This window comes from Symsagittifera roscoffensis, chromosome 2, assembly GCF_963678635.1.
Source record: "Symsagittifera roscoffensis chromosome 2, txSymRosc1.1, whole genome shotgun sequence".
NCBI classification, from domain to species: Eukaryota; Metazoa; Xenacoelomorpha; order Acoela; family Convolutidae; genus Symsagittifera; species Symsagittifera roscoffensis.
In genome coordinates, this window is record NC_087063.1 from 23574356 (window position 1) to 23593543 (window position 19188).

General features: G+C 45.2%; 2 protein-coding genes across 3 annotated transcripts in view; one reads left to right on the plus strand and one right to left on the minus strand.

Annotated features, from left to right (window-relative positions):
- Window positions 1-19188, plus strand: part of LOC134839392 (V-type proton ATPase 21 kDa proteolipid subunit c''-like) — a 327751-nt gene that overhangs the window by 306268 nt on the left and 2295 nt on the right. For both annotated transcript variants that reach the window (XM_063854925.1, XM_063854926.1), the window contains exon 2: window positions 19069-19154. In XM_063854925.1, coding sequence (XP_063710995.1) covers window positions 19079-19154 — 76 coding nt within the window. In that variant the 5' untranslated portion in view covers window positions 19069-19078. The remainder of the gene's footprint in view (window positions 1-19068; window positions 19155-19188) is intronic.
- LOC134839384 (apoptosis-resistant E3 ubiquitin protein ligase 1-like) overlaps window positions 1-19188 on the minus strand; it is a 381686-nt gene that overhangs the window by 126632 nt on the left and 235866 nt on the right. The gene's annotated exons all lie outside the window — the stretch shown is intronic.

Genomic DNA, 19188 nt, shown 5'->3' on the forward strand with positions numbered 1-19188 from the left:
AGTGAAAGTATCGATAGTGGAATTAATAGCCTTGTTCGTGACATTTGGAGCGGAGAATTTCGTGAAAGGACCGGCGATACTGCTTACGGATGGAATACAGAACCTGCGACTAGATGGACTTCTGACATTGATCGCAATAACCCACGGAAACTTGGGAGGACTGATGAAACTGGCACGTTGTCCAGAGCAGATGAAAGAGAGAGTGAGGAATCTGGATATGAAGAAATCCACAGACTCGTGGAACAAAATAAGAGACCTGAGACACACTCTTATCCAATATCTCTTGCAGCAGAATCGCTTTGGAACCGGAGAAGACGAGACAATTGAAAGAGAGGAAGATGTTAGACGACATGTTGGAGGCATGCCGCTGTTAACAGATTTGAGCTTAGCTATGAGAATCGATCCCTTGGCGCTGATCAGAGGAGTCACGGAGTTCGTGACAGTGATCTATGGACCAGCAGTCACCTTTGCGTTCCCTGACGTTAAAATGGAAGCATATAGGAGGTCGGTGTTGCACCTGAACCTCATATCGGCAGTGGACGGTAGTACACTGAACTGGTGTGAGCAGCACGCATTGCGAGAGCTCATGGGTGAAGATCTGTTATTTGCGAAAATATCGGAGCCAGAGATGACAGTCATCAATTTTGACGATCACTTCTGTGACCGCATGGGAGAAGTAGAAAGAGGGCACATCGAGGTGTTTCCAAAGCTTTGGAATCTGAGGCCCTATGACAAAACGAATGGTGAAATGACCAGAGTGCCTCGTCTCACAGCAGCGTATCACAAGGTGAGAGAAGAGACGAAGGACTGGGGCGATTACAAGAAGCTACCCGAAGCAATCCCTGAATTCCCTCTGATAAGAAGGATGTTGCTCGGAGCAGTCTCCGTAGTACAAACTCCTAGGTTGAGAGCATTCGAAACCAATGAAAGGAGAGTAGGGAATTTCTCGGCGACGATGGATCCATACTTCGTGGGGAGAAATGCAGCCGTGTTACAGTACACACGATTTGCGTACACGGATCAAGCGACGAGAAGGCGAATAAGCAACGCTGCTACTCCCAAGCCTGAAGGATTTGATGAGGAATGGAGGGGACTAGGCTTAGCTCCAATGAAGATGAGAGGCAGGACTGAATTGCCTGAAGCCTCAGTAATCCTGACCAGTGTGAGAAAAGAGATGAAAGTTGCGGGAATATTGCAGACGAGAATTTTCCTAGCACCCTTCGGCTGCGAAGAAATCAAAGTGGTCCATGGAGAAGAGGAAGATAAGTCGGCCGGTACATTGCTCATACCGAGATTCCAGGAAGAAGCCGACAAAGACGAACAAGGACCATCGAACTCGAATAGGGACAAGTCAGAAGGAGATGACGGACAGGGTGGAAACCGTCAGACTGAAGAACCCATGCAACAAGATCAAGCTGGTGGGGAGGACGACAGGGCATCGACAGGAGGAACATCCAGCCTGGATTTCAATATCTTCAGTGATCTTGAGAATAATGCAGACACGTTGGAAACGACTGAGCCAGCGGATGAAGGCATCTCGACACTGGAACCTCCGTCAGCCTTTGAGGAGAGGAAACGGAATTTGCCGGAGAGCAGCTCTCCTGGCAATACAAGAAATAACGATCAGAGAATCCTCATGGAATCACCTCGGAGGAGAAGAATAGAGGCCTCAGCCAGAGTACCTTTCTTGGGAACGCTACCCGAAGAAGAATGGGAAGTACATCACCGAGACCACGAGAGTAGGACGGGATGTAAGCTGGACAGAGTGGCGTTCATGGAAGAAGTCTGGACTGTGATTCAGAGCAATGGGACCCAGTCCATTCTCAAAACAGGTCTCAATCAACCCTTGATGAGAGAAGTACTTGACAAGCTTGATGAGTGTGAAGGGAGACTGAGTGAGTTATTGATCGACTCAGCCACTGATGAGAGTGAAGCGAATTCTCCCATCAAGATGACACCGCAGGACAATGAAGGAGAGGTGGTAACTCTATCAGACAGAACTATTATTCAGGTCGCATGATCAGATGGGCCATCAAGGGATCGACAAAGTGTATCAGAGGATCCTGAAGCGCTTTGAATGGCCTGGGATGAAAAAGGCATGCGAGAAATGGGTGACAGCATGTCTGTCATGCCAACAGGTCAAGGATCCTAGGAAGTTGCGATTTCCTTTACAATCAATTGAGTCGTCTGAATTCAACGAGGTGGTGCAGATAGATCACCAGAAGATATGCATGACAGACAGCGGTTACAACCAAGTCTTGGTCATGATAGATCACTTCACGAAGTATGCAGAGGCCGTGCCCTGCATCACTGCCTCGGCGGAAGAGACATGCGACCACCTGATCAATACGTGGATAGCAAGACACGGATGTCCAATGACGTTTCAATCGGACAATGGAACGGCTTTCGTAGGCGAGCTTACGAAAGAGCTTATGAGACGGTCACAAGTCGCTCAGGCTCACTCCACGACATACCACCCTCAGACGAATGGCTTAGTGGAAAGACAGAATAGGACGTTAGTGTCGATGCTGAGGGTATATTGTTCCAGGTACATGACCGATTGGGACAGATACCTTCCACAGGTGATGGGAGCTTATAATAGCACGCAACACTCCACCACTGGAGTCAGTCCACACATGATGCTGACGGGACACGAGAAGTCTTTACCCTTGACATTCTTCTACCCAGAGTATGAGGGAAAGAAAACGTCCCCACAGGTCTACGTGAGGGATGTGATCAAACGCCAACAGGAGTTGAACGATTTGTGTAGACGAAACACTCAGCAGGCACAGGCAAGGCAGAGGAAAAGATTCGACAAGAAAGCAGCTGGTGCAAAGGCCTACTCGGTGGGAGACTACGTATGGGTATTTCAGAACGTTATACCACCGAAAGGAACAAAGAAGCTTCTAAAAAAGTGGAGGGGACCCTTCATGATTACGGAGGTGCACCAGGAGGGACGTTTTTATAGACTGAGTACTGGCCGAGCCGCCCACTACGAGAACATCAAGCCACACAATCCATCGACAGAAAACTGGTGTATACCTGCAGACATGGAAGAGGGGGATTATCTAATGATGGACCCTGCTTGTGAGATCAATGAAAAAGGCACCAGGGAGAAGAACGATGGAAACGAAGTCGTAGAGGAAGGCACGGATACACCATTGGACCTGGATCCCAACGAACAGATCGAAGCAGACGATGAAACCTTGCCCTACGCAGAGGAAGATTGGCAGGATTCCGAACAGACAGAGATTCCCAAGAACATGGAACCAGATCTTCCGTTCACGATGCAGACTCGTCAGAAAGACGGGATGAGACCAAGAAAGAAATACAATCCTTACGGTGACGACTTTGTAGTGGATAGGATAGATCTAAAGAAAATAGTGGAGGAAGTAGTGGGTTTAGAGGAAATAACCGTGTCACAAGACATTGACATAGTCGATGATCACAGCGATGAGTGGGTTGACGACTGGTCGAAACCCGAGGTGGAGTTCGACGATGAGCAACAGCAGTCAAATGAACAAGACCTGACGAACCTGCGTGTCTCAGAGTGGCTGAACGAAATGACATCGGACCCTGAAAAGACCAGCGTTACGATTCAAGACGTAGATCGCGAAAGCGCGAAATACATTAAGACCGAACGAGATGATCCTTCCTGGGCTGCCCAGGAAGGACAACTTCTCATTCCAGCTTCTAATCTTGACTTAATACCCGGTATGCGATCGACGGGGACGCCGATGGATATTTTTGTCCGGGGAGTGGGGGTAGGACTTACCCACACTGAAAACTTGATAATAAAAAAATTGAGAATAGCAAGAGAAACAGGAAACTTAGAAGCAGAAACAGGCGAAGAACCTAAGAAACCTGACATAGGCAGGGTAGTTGAGTCATATTTTAACTTACCAAATGAATATTCAAGTAACATAGTACTAACAGATAGTGATTTCATACTCACAAACAGAACATGTGCGATAGCAATCACCGCAGACATGAGTTTTAGGACGGCGCTAGCGGCAGATTTTAAGAGGGAATACAAAAACGTGGAATTCCTTTGGAAGCAAAGACCAGGGATAGGGGGCGTAGCAGCCTTACCCCCGGCGGTGTCGCAGATACCGGAAAAGTACTTATGCTTCTTGGTAACGAGGGCGACAGAGAAGCAGCACGTGGACCCAGAAAACCTAGTCTTGTCTTTGACGAGGCTGAGGGACTTCCTTGTGGAAATGGACGTGAAGGAGCTTTCGCTTCCAGTGTACGATCCAAATAGAGGAAGACTGCATCCTCGGGAATTGTACGCGCTTGTACACGTGATATTCTCTGATACGAACATACAAGTGTATCTACATAAGAAATATTACTTAAGTATAGGCTGAGTGATGAGCGAGAGGGTGTTAGGCCAAAGACCAAGTTGCATGTAATATGTGATATGTGTGTTATGTTATGTTATGTTATGTTATGTGTTAGGTTATTAAGATCATGGGTAAGTAAGCGTTAGTGACCATGAACAACTGAATGACGATTTTGGGAATAGATCCAAAGTTTGGATTGTCCAATCTTAGGTCGAATTCCAAAATTTTAGAAACCAATTGATTTTAATAAATTTTAGGATAAATATCTTTTTATCTGAACTGTCTTTAAGCAAATTTTAACGATATATATAAAGGTGAAACTGACAGGTGTGACAGTCGTGATTCCTTTTCTAGATCCTGATTGATCATTTAATTGCTCACTTGAGTCAAAACTTGAAATCGAAATCAAATCAAACTTGGAAAGAACAGTATGGACAATTTCAACCTGGATGAATTGATGGACCTGGCAGAGGCATATGTAGGACCGATGGTAGATGCGATCTATCGTCGGCTGATCGAACGAGACTTCGCTCTGGAGGACCCAGAGGTGGTCATGTTGCTGACCGCCCTGATTAACATCTTGGGGCACGACAACCGTGGGGACCGCCCCACGGAAGTCCTGTTGATGGCAGCATATGGAGAAAGAGGAGTACTAGACCGCCCGAACATGAGAGTGATGAGGTGGAGAAACGGGGCTCTCTCAGGGAGTGACTTGGCGAATGAGCCTGGGTTGGGAAGTTCTAGGACTTACCAACCAGGTGAGATGCCAATGCCCTCCAAGCCCAAACCTGGGCTGACGAGAATGCATCGGGAGATGAACAGCGAGGCGACCTCGTCTGGTTCACCACTGAGAGCAGCTGTGCCACCAAAAGGGGCGAAAGTAACACAGAAGGTTCAGACGAACCAAACCATACAAGATCTGGACGAGATGAACGATCAGTTGAGAAGTACGAAGAAGGAGTTAGACGATATGACGAAGACCATGCTGGCGATGGAGGAAGACCGGGACATGTGGAGAAAGTTGTTTGAAGACTGCAACAAAAAGCAGGGTCAAGAGATCGAACGCTTAAGGCAGGAATACAAAGAGCGATCGGAGCAGGTGGCGTTGACGACGTCCATTGAGAAAGTGATACCTGCAAGGGATATTCCTCGTGGGAGGTCCCCGATGGAGCTCTTGACACCTCGAGAAATGAGTCAAACAACGGAGACACGGCTTCCAGCAGAGACGAACCGAGTAACAATCCCGGATCCTAGTGACACCTTGGGTGATCCCGTCGTAGAACAGACAGTGAGAAAACTGATAGAGACCGCTGGACGATTGGTCGCTAACAAGAATGCACCAGGTTCCGGGGTGACTGCACCCTATGGATCGATTGACGATACGCGCAGAGTACAACTCTCCCAGACAGTAATCAGACAAGGGATGAGTAACGTGACACCACTCATGGGGAACTCGAGAATCCCAGAGAGGAAAGTAAGGAAGATGCCAGCGAAGAAAGTGTCTCGTGTAATAGACGTGCAGAAGAATAATCAATTGAAGTATAATTTCACGGGAGTTCCGGAGACAGATCCGAGAGCCTGCTTCAATCGAGCTACCTGGAGCCCGGCTGTTAACCTGCAGCAACCACCACTCGGGACATCTCACCTGATATTGGGAGACAGCTTAGTCAGAGTGCTGTCGAATTTGAGGACCTCATGGGTCACCACGGTGATGGCCTTTGGAGGCGCGACGATTGCCCAATTATATCGCATGGTGGAGCTGATGAATCCAGGGAAGATACCCAATGTGATGATCTTAGTTGGGACGAATGATATCTCCAGAGGATCAGATGAGCAGGAAGCACTGTGGGAATCAATGATGGTGTGTTTGTTTACTACTCTCTGGCAGAAGTTCAGTTGCGCGGTACTGACCGTTTGCACGGTGCCAATGAACGCAAGAAGCCTGACAGCATCAGGAAGAAGGCACAACGAGGGAGTCATGAGATGGAACAACATCTTGAGAAACCTAGCAAATCGAAATGCCGGAAGAATGATCCTCATGGACATTGAACATGAATTGAGAGCCATGGATCAAGCCAGACTGACCACAGATGGCATCCACTTCGACAGTGTCGAAGGACAAGCTTGGTTGAATCGAGTCTTCCAAGAACGGTTGGATGAGCTGGAAGCAGAACTCTTTGACACAGGAGTGCTGAAGGAAGAGGGAACGGTGAGTGATACGGTGATCACCACCTTTGTACCTCCTAACCTGGAAACACGCTTGGGTACGGTCCCAGCCGTCACAAATTACCGGCAACAAAGCTCCGGTGAACCAGGTCGAAGAACAGACGTACAAGATCGGTTGGGAGAAGCACCGATGAGGAGGACAATTCATCCTAGGAAAAGGATAGGACCTGTCAACCAACCAATCGAGGAAGTAGCAGGCACATCCAGATCGGACACTAGATCGGAGACGACGAGTACCAGTCGAGAGGAGAGACCGAGCAGAGGCTCATTGATGTGGTCGCGATCCATACCGTCTCCTTGGCATATATACAAAGAAGAACTAATGAAGCTGGACCTACAGAGAGTGAGCTTCATCGAAGATGCAAGGAGGATGCTGAATGGAGCGACGCTATCCGTCAGCAGATTGTACTCGATAACCGGCGTAGACTGGTTGATAGCCGCTAGCATAAATTTCAGCTCCACGACGGCCTTGAGATTTGCCGACTTGGAGGGACTGCCCTCCAACAACACAATAGGACCTGTGAATGCAAGACCGTTGCAAGATGTGAGATTGAACCATGATGAGAGGAATCGTGAAGAAAGGCCAGGAAGATTCCTGACGGCGAGAGCGCCGATTGGACAACACGTGAAGATATTTAGGCAATTGACGACACCACCTGGTCATGTGAAGGAGAGAGTGTACCCAAAACTAGTGAACCAAGATGGTGATGCCCAGAGATATGGCGGATTGACAGCGATAAAGAAAGATGAGACCATCTTCGCCGCCTACGACAAAGCAGAGATGAGAAAGGCCAAAATCATGGTAGTAGCGAACTCAGAGTTCGTGTAAACCTCTAAGTCTTTGTTTTGGCCGGACGTCATAATGCTGGCCGCAGTTGACCTAGACCTATTACAATCAGTGTCATTGGCTATAGGGGTACAAAGGCAGACAGAAATGAACCCGATAACGATTGTGTTTGCTGGCATCAATGACCATCTACACAGTAGAGGTTTTCTGAGCAGGCTCAGAGATCCTGCAACAGCAGAAAACGCAGTATGGCCAGCGATAAAAGACATCCTGGAGTCAATGGGTGAAGTGGTAGACGCGACAAAGGAGGGATCATTCAATAAAGTGACGTTGAGAGTAGTCTTTGCGTTGTCTCCGGGATATGCACATCTCCCGGATGGACTGAAATTTGTGTATGCAATGGTAGCCTTACTTTCGGACGGAAAATATGATGTGATCATATCAGCCCCGAATCGCATGATAGAAATGGAGAACCTGAGGCCACTTAAGGCTGAACTGCCTGCAGTATGGTCAGATATCTCAAACGCGATGAGAGGGTTCAAGGACCACGCGCTACACATGTTGGTGTTGGACGAAGTGCTGGGGTTGGAACTGTCCAACTTCAGTCGGCAACTCAAACTGAAACCAGGAATAGATGACGACCATCGAGTGATCACGGCGATGTCCAACGACTTGTGGTTCCGAGCAATGGAAGTGGCGAGTGAAGATACGAGAAGAAAGAATTCACTGGAGACGAGAGCTCATCTGGAAGCGATGGTGCTGAGAACCAAGCCGGAAGCAAACCAGTGGCTACACCTGAATCCGAGAGTAGCGGCATTGGGTGCAGATGCTTTTCAGCAAGGCCCAGTAATGATACACGCCTACTTGTTGAAGGAGGTGAACCTGGCGGAAAATGCCGGAGAAAAGACAGCTGAGTTCGTGAACAGAATGTGTCAGATTACTATGGAAACCTTCTGGACCCAGGAAGTGAAAGAACAGGAGGGATTTGAAAGGACAGACAGCATGCTAGAAGGGTTGGGAGCCGGATGGACCGCGTCCTTCTTGGCAAAAGTCTACCCGAAAGTCTCGCACTACTTGATAAAGGAATTCCTCCAAGCGGTAGTGAAAGTATCGATAGTGGAATTAATAGCCTTGTTCGTGACATTTGGAGCGGAGAATTTCGTGAAAGGACCGGCGATACTGCTTACGGATGGAATACAGAACCTGCGACTAGATGGACTTCTGACATTGATCGCAATAACCCACGGAAACTTGGGAGGACTGATGAAACTGGCACGTTGTCCAGAGCAGATGAAAGAGAGAGTGAGGAATCTGGATATGAAGAAATCCACAGACTCGTGGAACAAAATAAGAGACCTGAGACACACTCTTATCCAATATCTCTTGCAGCAGAATCGCTTTGGAACCGGAGAAGACGAGACAATTGAAAGAGAGGAAGATGTTAGACGACATGTTGGAGGCATGCCGCTGTTAACAGATTTGAGCTTAGCTATGAGAATCGATCCCTTGGCGCTGATCAGAGGAGTCACGGAGTTCGTAACAGTGATCTATGGACCAGCAGTCACCTTTGCGTTCCCTGACGTTAAAATGGAAGCATATAGGAGGTCGGTGTTGCACCTGAACCTCATATCGGCAGTGGACGGTAGTACACTGAACTGGTGTGAGCAGCACGCATTGCGAGAGCTCATGGGTGAAGATCTGTTATTTGCGAAAATATCGGAGCCAGAGATGACAGTCATCAATTTTGACGATCACTTCTGTGACCGCATGGGAGAAGTAGAAAGAGGGCACATCGAGGTGTTTCCAAAGCTTTGGAATCTGAGGCCCTATGACAAAACGAATGGTGAAATGACCAGAGTGCCTCGTCTCACAGCAGCGTATCACAAGGTGAGAGAAGAGACGAAGGACTGGGGCGATTACAAGAAGCTACCCGAAGCAATCCCTGAATTCCCTCTGATAAGAAGGATGTTGCTCGGAGCAGTCTCCGTAGTACAAACTCCTAGGTTGAGAGCATTCGAAACCAATGAAAGGAGAGTAGGGAATTTCTCGGCGACGATGGATCCATACTTCGTGGGGAGAAATGCCGCCGTGTTACAGTACACACGATTTGCGTACACGGATCAAGCGACGAGAAGGCGAATAAGCAACGCTGCTACTCCCAAGCCTGAAGGATTTGATGAGGAATGGAGGGACTAGGCTTAGCTCCAATGAAGATGAGAGGCAGGACTGAATTGCCTGAAGCCTCAGTAATCCTTACCAGTGTGAGAAAAGAGATGAAAGTTGCGGGAATATTGCAGACGAGAATTTTCCTAGCACCCTTCGGCTGCGAAGAAATCAAAGTGGTCCATGGAGAAGAGGAAGATAAGTCGGCCGGTACATTGCTCATACCGAGATTCCAGGAAGAAGCCGACAAAGACGAACAAGGACCATCGAACTCGAATAGGGACAAGTCAGAAGGAGATGACGGACAGGGTGGAAACCGTCAGACTGAAGAACCCATGCAACAAGATCAAGCTGGTGGGGAGGACGACAGGGCATCGACAGGAGGAACATCCAGCCTGGATTTCAATATCTTCAGTGATCTTGAGAATAATGCAGACACGTTGGAAACGACTGAGCCAGCGGATGAAGGCATCTCGACACTGGAACCTCCGTCAGCCTTTGAGGAGAGGAAACGGAATTTGCCGGAGAGCAGCTCTCCTGGCAATACAAGAAATAACGATCAGAGAATCCTCATGGAATCACCTCGGAGGAGAAGAATAGAGGCCTCAGCCAGAGTACCTTTCTTGGGAACGCTACCCGAAGAAGAATGGGAAGTACATCACCGAGACCACGAGAGTAGGACGGGATGTAAGCTGGACAGAGTGGCGTTCATGGAAGAAGTCTGGACTGTGATTCAGAGCTATGGGACCCAGTCCATTCTCAAAACAGGTCTCAATCAACCCTTGATGAGAGAAGTACTTGACAAGCTTGATGAGTGTGAAGGGAGACTGAGTGAGTTATTGATCGACTCAGCCACTGATGAGAGTGAAGCGAATTCTCCCATCAAGATGACACAGCAGGACAATGAAGGAGAGGTGGTGTACCTGTCAAGGACCAGGAGAGGAACGATGCGATCAAAAATGGTGATTGATAAAATCAATGCGATGAAAATGAAGTTAGGCAGCAGAGTGATGCCGAGGAGAATTGGAAAGACGAAAGTGGATTCAGAAATATCGATGAAAGCTGGTAACTCAGCGAAAAGGAAGCGAGTCGAAGAAGTTATGGATTTGAGGCAAGGTGATTATCAATTGTCCGGCACAGATAGAATATTAAGTGATATAGCGATGGTGCCACCCATTCTCATGGCAGGGATAAAGTCAACCGGTTATAAATCCAAAAGGAGTGACCGCACTCTGACTGGAGCAACTTTAGAAATGGAAATACTCAGTCAATGTGGAGAGAGTAAAATGAGGGACTTCAAACCATCTCCCATGAATCATGGAAAAGGAAGTGTTGCAGGACAACTGACACCAGTGGAATACAACCGACTAACAGTGTCGGAGACAGTGTCGATAGATGAACCCACCGGTGGATACATGGAGATGTTGGAATACCGGAACTCGGCTAGAGGGTATGTAATGGCCCTGGAAGACGAAAAAGCCATGGAGGGTTATCTGGAAACGATGTTGCAAGGCACCACCCTCAAGCAGAAGGCGTATGGAACTTTGGCGTCGTCTGACGTAGAGGCGGAGACGATCGAGCAGTTAGTGAGCCTTCCATGGAAAGCAGTAGTATTGAGGTATTTCGAAGAAGAAATGAGGACTACGCCAAGAATACATGCTCTCGTGGCAGTACCTTACGTAAGGACAGAATTACAACTCAGGCTCGCCTGGTGCATGATGGGACTGACTCGCGAAGAATATGATTCAGAAGAAAGGAAGAGATCAAAGGAGGAAAAAGTTTTCCTTATGACGAATCTGAGGGATCTGATAGTCCAGGAGGGAGCAGCAGTAGCGTGTGCAAAGCGGAGAGACGCTCTCTGTTTCATTCGATTCCTGATAGAGCAGATTTCAGTACCTGCATTAAACACTTGTGTTAAAATGTTAAGGGAAGGCGATGAGCGAACGAAAGCCATGTTCTTACTAGCAATGCTGGATATGCAGCAAAGTAAACCGATGAGGGTGAACATGAAAGAACCTGAAGAATTGGAACCCATGAAAAAGATAGACGAGATCAGGAGATTCTCAAACAAGGAGTTGAGGCTCACTAAAGAATCTATGGGAGCATTGCCGAAATCCAGTGAATACTGTGGACCGATCAAGAAGAAGTCATATAGCTATGTGTCCGGGATCATAGGGATAGCGTACAATCCTTTCCTGAGTGAAGACATACGTGATTGCTTCTTTGATTATGAGCAGGCGGTGTTACTAAGGTTCTGGACGTCCAGAATTGTAACGATCAAGAGCGTTAACAATCCACAGGCCAAATTGGGACTGGTCTTGGAAGAAGAGGTGACTGCACCTTCAGTACCAAAATCCGACAAGAGAGTGGAATTTGGGTTGGGATTCTCAGATGAATTACTGAGAACGAGCTTGATGGCAGTGTGGGAATTGATGAAGCCATCATGGTGTCCTAGTCCCAACGCTGACTCAATATTACGGGCGACACAAGACATACAGAGGGAACTGAATGCGGACTGTAACCTGCGTGACCTCAACATCATATATAATGTGATGATAACAGCCTCTAAGAGCAACGGAGAAGATAAAGTGGAGTTGCCTGGCTGGGGACCAGAAGACTGGGTCAAACCTGGTAGCTGTCTGGCGGAAGTCTGTGGACTAGAGGGTCACGTTTGTGGAAGTCTAGACTGTGTGAAAACCCTGGAGAAACAACACAAGCAGTTGACAGTATTGTTTGGAAATGTAGTGATGAAAGCAAGAACGGAAACGGAACTGATAGCAGATTGCCATGGAGGAACCGATGTGAATCTAGTGACAGCACTAGGATTCTACAGCATGTTTGGTTCTTTAGAGTCACTATTGAATCTAGAACAGAAACATGAGATGGTCACAGCCATCAGCGTAGAAGTATTCCCAGGAGTTCTGCAGACTGAGCAGAAGTATATAGGAAAATGGAGGGAAGCAATCGAAACAGAGATGAACATCAGACACAGCGAGACTTATTGTAGACCATCAGGAGCACGATATTTGGTGGGTTCAACGTTGGCTCCAATGTGCAAGAGCAGATACCCTGTACATTTCGTGGCTGTGGACGTGAAGAGTACAAGAATGATTGTGGATCAAGCTTTCTCAGTGCCAAAGTGCGTGAGATTGGCGAAAATGTCTGAAAAGTCTTACGAGTTACTATGTAAGATGTTCTCAGCAATTCCAGAGAGAACCAAAGAAGAGTTGGAGTCAATACTAGGAAAGAAGTTCATGGGATATGTGAGCGGGAACTTCAGTGACTTTGAAAAACAGAAACAGAGAGGATCAACTGTCACAGATTACAATGCAGTAGATGAGAATGATGAAATCCACCGAGTGATGATGGAAGTGGAACCATTGCTGGAAGCTTCAGGAAAACGCAATTGGAGGAGCATCATGTTGACACATGACGAGTTTCCTTGCCACTGCTTGCTGCAGACTTGGTGGTATCCCAAGCGTAGTAATTTGGTGTTGATCTGGGACTCTGGAGAGCTGCTCTCCATGGGTTTACCAGATTCATCACAGCCCATAACAATAGTGATAGTGGGAGTTATGATGGCGATACGATGGCTGGAAGCTCATGTGAGAGAAAATAATAGACAGGAGGCACCGACGAGAGAACAATTGCAGAAATTAGATTGTCTAAAAGATTTAGATCTTTTTGAGACAATGTGCAAAGTTCTAAACATTCCGATGGAAGTGAAGAAGATATGGGCAAGAAAACGATTGATGCCATGGTTCAGAGCTAACATGACTGCATGGTTGTACGAGTATGCGAAAAAGCATATGTCGAAACATGGCAGATTGTACAGTGAATATCAGCTGGACATTGGGGCAGGAGCTTTCAAGCGAGCTTTCGTGACCCATCGGAATGCAGTGACCACCGCTGTGAAAAGAGTTTCCGGGACGAGCGAGCGTAGTGGAAATGAGAAAGCAGAGATGCTGAAAGAAGATTTGGAGAGAAACGTGACGTTGTGTCTCCACAACAGCTTCTGTAGAAACAGAGAATCAAACGTGGATCCCCTACCTTGCTGTAAACAGAGGGTGGAAGAGCAGAAGTGTTGGAGGACGGCTTCCAACAGCGTCAGGATAGTCAATGACGTGCTACAAGACACGGAAACCGAGAGTGCGGAGTCAGTGTCACAGGAGGAGGAAATGGAGCATTGACGAATGGTCGAGAAAACAAGAGGCAGCAAGAAAGAAAATTAGAAGAATTTAGAAGTTTTAGAACTTCTAAACGACGAAAAAAGAAGAGAACAAAGGGATGATGAAGAAAAGTTAAAACTCAGAATTGTTTTATGTGTGTGAAAAACTCAAGTGAGAAACCAAGCAACCAAGTTGTAATTGAAAACTGAAACATTTAGTTGAGTTTGGAAATTGTTGCATTTATAAATTTGCATTTTGGTTTTAGTTGAAGTGGCTTTAGAGACACTCACTTATTATTTATTTAGAAAGGCTTGAGGGAAGAGTATATTTAAAAATTCCAGCCTGCATGATTGTTTTTAATCACTTAGGAAGACTGATCACTTTGTGGTGACATGAAAAACTTGAGTGTCTTCTTGAGGAGGGAGGTTGTTGCATTGTTCTTTCTAACCACAAGGTCTCTTGGTTTTAATATTCAGGACAATAAACAAGCAAGATTTCCGAAGGGAAGGAGCATAGTAGGATAATTTTAGCTTGTTGGTTGGCAGGACTGTCCTGCAAGCCAACACCTTTTAAATCTAGGAGAAAAAGCTTTAATCGGGACATTGACACTGGAAGTCAGAAAATATGTTTTATCTTAAGTCATATCCTCAATGTGCAGATTAATGAAAGAATTTGAAGGCTATAGTGATGTAGTATGATGCCATTTATATTCTGCAGTGAGTCGATGTGACGTAGGTAAAATTAATTTCGTGCATTTTGTTAATTCTGTTCGATGACACTGTAACCATTTAGAACATTGCGCGATTCAATGAGGACATTGACCGGACTGTCCGGGGAGTATGTGACATTCGACCAGAATGGCCAAAATGCAATTTATGCAGGATTCGAATTTTGAGCAGTAAGCCTTCCGAGTTGATGATTTCGAAGGATTAGCGACGTTATTGGAACGTTTAGCCAAACGGTGAGGGCTAGAATATTCTAGTATTTTAAATTTTCAGAAATTCGAATGATGACGTCACATTTCTGAGAAATGCTGAAACGGCCATTTTAACAAAAAGCGAGTGAAAAACAGAACAACTTTATCTGTGATTGCGAACAGAACAAAAATCGAGATTAAAGAAAAACAACAACGAACTACAATAGCAGAGAACGTTCCAAGTTGCAACTATTGTGCTGCTACAATAGTTGCAAGGCCGTTGCCAACAACGGTGAAGGGTGAGAACCAGCCTTCCGGATTGGTGTGAAATTGAACTTGAGGAGCTTGATTCACTGGATTCAAGAATCCGGAAGGGTTTCGGGACTGGAACTTTTAGCCTTTTATATAAACTTTTAGCTTCTTGCCATGTCCTGAATTGAATTTAATTAACAACTGGATTCATTTTGATAAGGATGAGAAGCTAGGAGTTGGGGGAAAGGGTTGATCCATCTTCGATGGAGATGATGATTTTTATCTACTGAACAAAAACAATAGTAATATGATAAGTAGTAGCCCTGTTTTTAGGAGTGACCTCGTGGTCTGGGGATACTGAGACCCAGCCATGAGCTCACTATTTCTGCATGTAATCTAGTTAATTTGAGCGTTCTGGTCGAAGCCGGAGAACAGTAACGTTTTTGTCGACCCGATGTTAGAAAGATAACCAAAAATTGTTATCTAAGCACCCGCAGCGAGCCAAATTTGCAGCTCCAAATCCAGAAAAGTTGGATAGTTTTTTCGTAACCGATTTCGACCTATACAAAGCGATAATGTCCTTTCCAAACGGATCAGCAGCAGGTCCTGATAAAATATTTTCTCAAATTTTTAAAGATCTTGTTAGTAAGTCGAATGGCAGTGCAGGACTTAATTTTCTGAAATCGCTTACTAAGCTGATAAACCTCATTGGAGATGGCAAAATACCGGAACCACTAAGACCTTTCTTTTTTGGCGCAAAGCTTATCGCCCTCATAAAAATAGACGGAGGGTTGAGACCGATTGCCATAGGCAACACGCTGAGACGTATCGCGTCTAAATGCGCTGGAAGCAAGGCCCTCTCCGAGCGACAAAATTTTTTCGGAAACGTACAGGTAGGATGCGGTACCAAACGAGGAGCAGAAATAGCTGCGCACTCGTTTCGAAACCTAATTGAACGCGACGACAATCCAAAATGTACTGTTCTTTTAAAACTAGATTTTAAGAATGCCTTTAACTCTTTAAACAGAGAAACAATGCTGAATCATGTTTTTTCAAATCGCCCCGAATTATATAATTACACCCATTGCGCGTATGCTAAACCTAGTTACCTTTTTTACGGAAGCTCTGTCATAATGTCAGAAGACGGAACTCAGCAAGGTGATCCTGAAGCCCCACCCCTTTTTGCGGAAACAATTCATACACTAGTCAAACAGTTGGAGTCGAAAATTAACATCTGGTATTTAGATGATGGGAATTTAGCCGACGACTATAAGGTAGTACTCCGGGACCTTAAAAACATCCTGAAATCGGAACAAATTTACGGCCTGAGCTTAAACACTGAGAAGTGTGAACTTTGTTTTTTGGGACCGACTACTAGTACACAGTATAATTCAATTTTAACACAATTTCGAAAAATATGCCCTAAAATAAAAATAAAAACAAAAGAAGAACTCCTCATTTTAGGATCTCCAATCGGCGAACTTTGCCGAAAAGAATTACTCGACGAAAAAATTAGGGAGCTTGAAAAAATCTCGGATGTCATTGACAAACTAGACGCCCATTATGGTTTTTACCTCCTGAAAAATTGCTTTAGCATGCCAAAACTCCTATATTTTTTGCGTACGAGCCCTTGTTTTTTGCAAAATGATTTTTTGGAACGCTACGATAAATTACTAAGAAATTCGTTATGCAAGGTCACTAACGTGAAAATGGATGATAACCAGTTTTTACAAGCAGTTCTCCCGGCAGCCAAAGGTGGCTTGGGCGTTTCTTCCGCTCGTCTACTCGCTTTACCCGCTTTCTTAGCCTCAGCAGTAGGAGCGAAAGATGCCTTGAGCGAAATCTTTGGTTTGGAGCATGTGGATGGAACCTATGATGATGCGCTTAAACGGTGGTTTGACCTTGGAAAAATTGAAATGGCTCCGGAAAATGAAATCCAAAAAAATTGGACGGAGCCAATTTTTGACAGCGAAATTGCAGACTTGATTTTACGACTCGAACCAACGCACGTGAAAAGGTTCAACGCGTTCCAAGATAGATTTGGATCCCAATGGTTGAACGTCATCCCCTGCAAAAATTTAAGGTTAAAACTGTCGAACCAACAACTCAGAATTGCGATAGGACTTCGATTAGGATCAAAAATATGCGAACGGCATAAATGCGTGTGCGGAAAAGACGTTACCGAGGATGGTTGGCATGGTCTTTCTTGCCTCAAAAGTGCAGGGAGATTCTCTAGGCATTCAAACCTGAATGCCCTTATAAAGCAGAGTCCATCATCTACTCACATTCCGTCTGTTTTAGAACCACGACACCTCTACAGGACCGATCAGAAGCGACCAGACGGTTTGACGCTCGTTCCATGGGCTGATGGTAAGCAGCTCTTGTGGGATGTAACGGTAGTAGACTCCTTAGCTCCTTGTAGGATTAATGCCGGGTCTGTTTGTAACCCTGGTACGGCTGCCGCTGAAGCGGAAGAGCGAAAAATTGACAAATATAAAGATCTTGTAAATGATGGATATCTTTTTCAACCGCTAGCTTTTGAAATTCAGGGCGCGGCCGGCCCCAGCACAAGTTTTTTTGAGCAAGCTTTGTAAGAACCTAAGCATATGCACTGAGGAACCCAGAGCAGGCAGCTTTTTAAAACAGAGAATCTCCCTGGCAATACAGATTGCGAACGCCGCTTGCGTACTCGGAACAATAAATGACAAAATAACTTTCGACGAAATTTTTTACTTGTAACACTTGTATATTATATTATCTCGTGTCGAGTTGCGTGTTCTTATTGAAGAAGCGTAACCCGTATCGATTTTAAATGAAAAGGACTTAAACACTTGACATCTTCTTTTATCATTATCACTTCCATATCTAGAAAATTCCAAGGATTTTGACTGGAATACATGATGAAGGGACTCATGACTGTAACCTCGGTTACTATGATACTTTTGACCTTCTGATTACCCGAAAGACCACCGAAAAGTACTGGCTTGGTAGAGACGGTGAAAAGCATGCAAAGCTCTGTTTAGACGCTAGCCAGTCGTCTTAAGACTTAGTTTTGTTATCCGTCGATATGTATCTTCCGGGCGAATGTTACACGAATGGCACATTCACTGCTTCTTCAAACGTTTTATTTTGAGGAAAGATTTACCGAAATTTTTAATGGTGCTTTTTCAATGTCGCCCAGTATAGCTGTGCAGGCCGGCAGATGAGGACTTAAAGATGTTATGAACTTAATCGTGGGTAATCGTAGAACGCTGAGTTTTGGTACTCAGAACCTCAATTCAAAACTTTCCCACGCCATAGGTGTTCTTACGCCTTGACTGGTCAGAAAAACATGGTTCGATCCAGTATTTAGTTCCGATCCTTGAAAATGGGGAGGAATTTTGTATTTGCGTTTGTTTTAGTTTTTTTTTCACGCAAAATCAGGTACCACAAATAATAATTGAACTGGGTTGAGTGATATATCATATTGAAGTTCTTTCAGTCGTGATTCGAACGACACTAAAAAGTTTTCCAGTGTCGAAAAAAACTGGTTTAGATTTTCGGTCTAACTTCGAGCTAATAGGGTGACCGTATCTGCTCTCAGTAGTTTATCTAACCTTAATTTCAGCCGTGAAAACTTAGCTTTATTCAAGTAAAGGTAGTTTCTGGAGTTTTTTTAGCGCAGTTTTAGGAATCAAAAACTTGAAAATTCAAAAAAAATATGCTTAAATTGTTTTGATTTTTCAAGTTTTTGATTCCCAAAACTGCGCTAAAAAGAACCCAGAAACTACCTTTCTTAAATTATTATTTTTCGTTCAGATTTCTTATCACAACATGCAGAAAAAAACGACACAAATTTGTTATAAAAACTTTTTGTATTTTTTAAACTCTAGTCGGAACATTCTGTGCTACTTGCACAGTAACCGGCTATCCTTGTTTTTTTTATATTATCTCGAAAATTTTTAATATGAAGTAGCGATCCTAGTTTCAATTTTTAACCGGAACTCTACGCCCTCAAGCTTCTCTCGATGAAGTTTTTATGATCCTCTAATTCTCTGTCACCTTGTATCTCACTTTCTGCGAATTTCTTATCTTGCAATTGCCAACATCCCCAATTGCCTTTTTATCTGATAGATTTCCCATATGGTGCTCTCTTTCACTCCCGGTGCTCTCTTGGTTTCATGCTTCAGTTGTTGTTTTGCTATTTGAAATAATTTGTTTTACCTATTCTAGATTAGCCATGAGAGGACAGAGGCCTTTGCTGAGCTTTCTTCCCCTTTTTACATACATTGCTCTGTCAACTTGGGTTGTTATAGGTTGGTTAAATTGATAGTACTATTCATGACAGCT